Raw genomic sequence first — 1,580 nt, forward strand, 5'->3', positions numbered from 1 at the left:
CATTCTCTATTGTTGCTGTTGTTGGAATCTGGACTTTAATTATGGACATAAATGGTGATATAAGAATGAGGGGCTCTAAGGCTTGTACATTATTTCCATGTGAAGGATTGCAGATTAGTGGGCCTGTAGTATGGCCTCACCCAAACCAGCAAAAAGACTTGGTGTTGCTTTTCCTGAAGAAAGCCAGTTTACTAAATCCAATACTGATTCTGCCGTTTGTCTGTTGAAATACTGAGTTGCTGTCTGGAGTTTCCAATGTTTACCTATAACTGATTAAATGGGCAGAGCATGGAGTTTTCTATTTACTTCTCAGTGAATTCTTCACACTTCCCGGCTTCTGAATATTTTGCTTCTGCAAATTTCCTACAGCTATGTACCCTCGTAATCCCCAGTCATATAACTTCTCCCCAGAGATTAGGGCAATGCCGATGACTTTTTCTGGGTTACTGACAGAGGCCCCTAATCCCATGAAAAAAGGAGGATAGACCAGCTTCTTTAGTTTTGAACCTTTAGCGAAAAGGAGTCCAACAAAACCAATAACACCGAGTCTTGGGAGAAATCCAGGAGGTGCGTTTTTAAGATGGTTATAGTTATTTACTCCCCACTGGACCAAGTATTCCACCTTGGGTTTAGTATGGGAGTACATTTCCTGATACAAACTTGTATATGGCTCACAAAGATGTCGTAGCTGTGAGATGTTTTCTTCAAGTAGAGTCCTTGGCTTCTCCACATATTTAGATTGACCCTCAGGAACCGAGTACAGTGAGAGCTCACTCATCTTCTTGTAACTTTCGGGAGGTGAGTCCTCTTTGGGTGCTACATAGCCTCTAAAGGTGAGCAGGCTCAGACTGGCTAGCCCCACCAGTCCCGGAATTACCTTGAACATGTCGCTCACACCTGGGCGTTCTTCAAAGGTGAAACTGACTGTTGAATACACATTTCTGTAAGCTTACGGTTAGCTAAATAGATTAAGATTCCTGTTAGCTCTCAGAGTCTGAGCCACAAACCAAAGGGCACACACAGGCTGGGCCAAGCCCTCCCCTCCCCCGCACCTATGTCACTCAGTATCCAAGGCTGCATTGTCTTGCCTCAGTGAGAGAGGATGAGCCTAACCCTGTAGAGGCTTGGTGTGGGGGGAGGGGGGTCCTGTGGGATGGGCACACACTCAGCCTCCTCCTTCATTCCAGTATTGACTGCTTCATATGTTTATGTGTGAAACCAGAGGCCTGGTCTCTGCATCCTTCCTTTTCCCATTAGTTCTCAAGTGTCAGCCGAGCACAAGGGAGTTTTCAACTGCCACCTGGATAGAAGAGCCTTCCCCAGACTGCTGTAGGCCTTCTTGCCTCTGAAAACTCTGTCTTGTCTAAATACGTGCTGGATAATAGAGCTTTAATGCGACAGATAGTGATTGTGTGACTGCAGGGAGCACTGGAGACAGAAGTGCAGAAATGGGTGAAGGAGAACTAAGTACAACAAATATATGTGTCATGATGAAACCCATTTACTTGGTATGATATAATTTTTATAATAAATAGTTGTGTATTTGTATATGGTGATGTTTTGATACACTCGTGAACTGT

General features: G+C 44.3%; 1 protein-coding gene across 1 annotated transcript; it reads right to left on the minus strand.

Moving 5' to 3' along the window:
* Positions 1–298: 298 nt before the first annotated feature.
* On the minus strand, positions 299–886 carry LOC116902719 (MICOS complex subunit Mic26-like). The gene has a single exon (XM_032905070.1). It carries the CDS (start codon positions 884–886, stop codon positions 299–301), a length of 588 nt encoding a protein of 195 aa, XP_032760961.1.
* Positions 887–1,580: the final 694 nt, after the last annotated feature.

The sequence above is a fragment of the Rattus rattus genome, chromosome 6 (assembly GCF_011064425.1).
Source record: "Rattus rattus isolate New Zealand chromosome 6, Rrattus_CSIRO_v1, whole genome shotgun sequence".
Taxonomy (NCBI): Eukaryota; Metazoa; Chordata; class Mammalia; order Rodentia; family Muridae; genus Rattus; species Rattus rattus.

Excerpts from the sequence above, each read along its gene's own strand:
- LOC116902719 (XM_032905070.1), bottom strand. The coding sequence starts at position 886 with ATGTTCAAGGTAATTCCGGGACTGGTGGGGCTAGCCAGTCTGAGCCTG.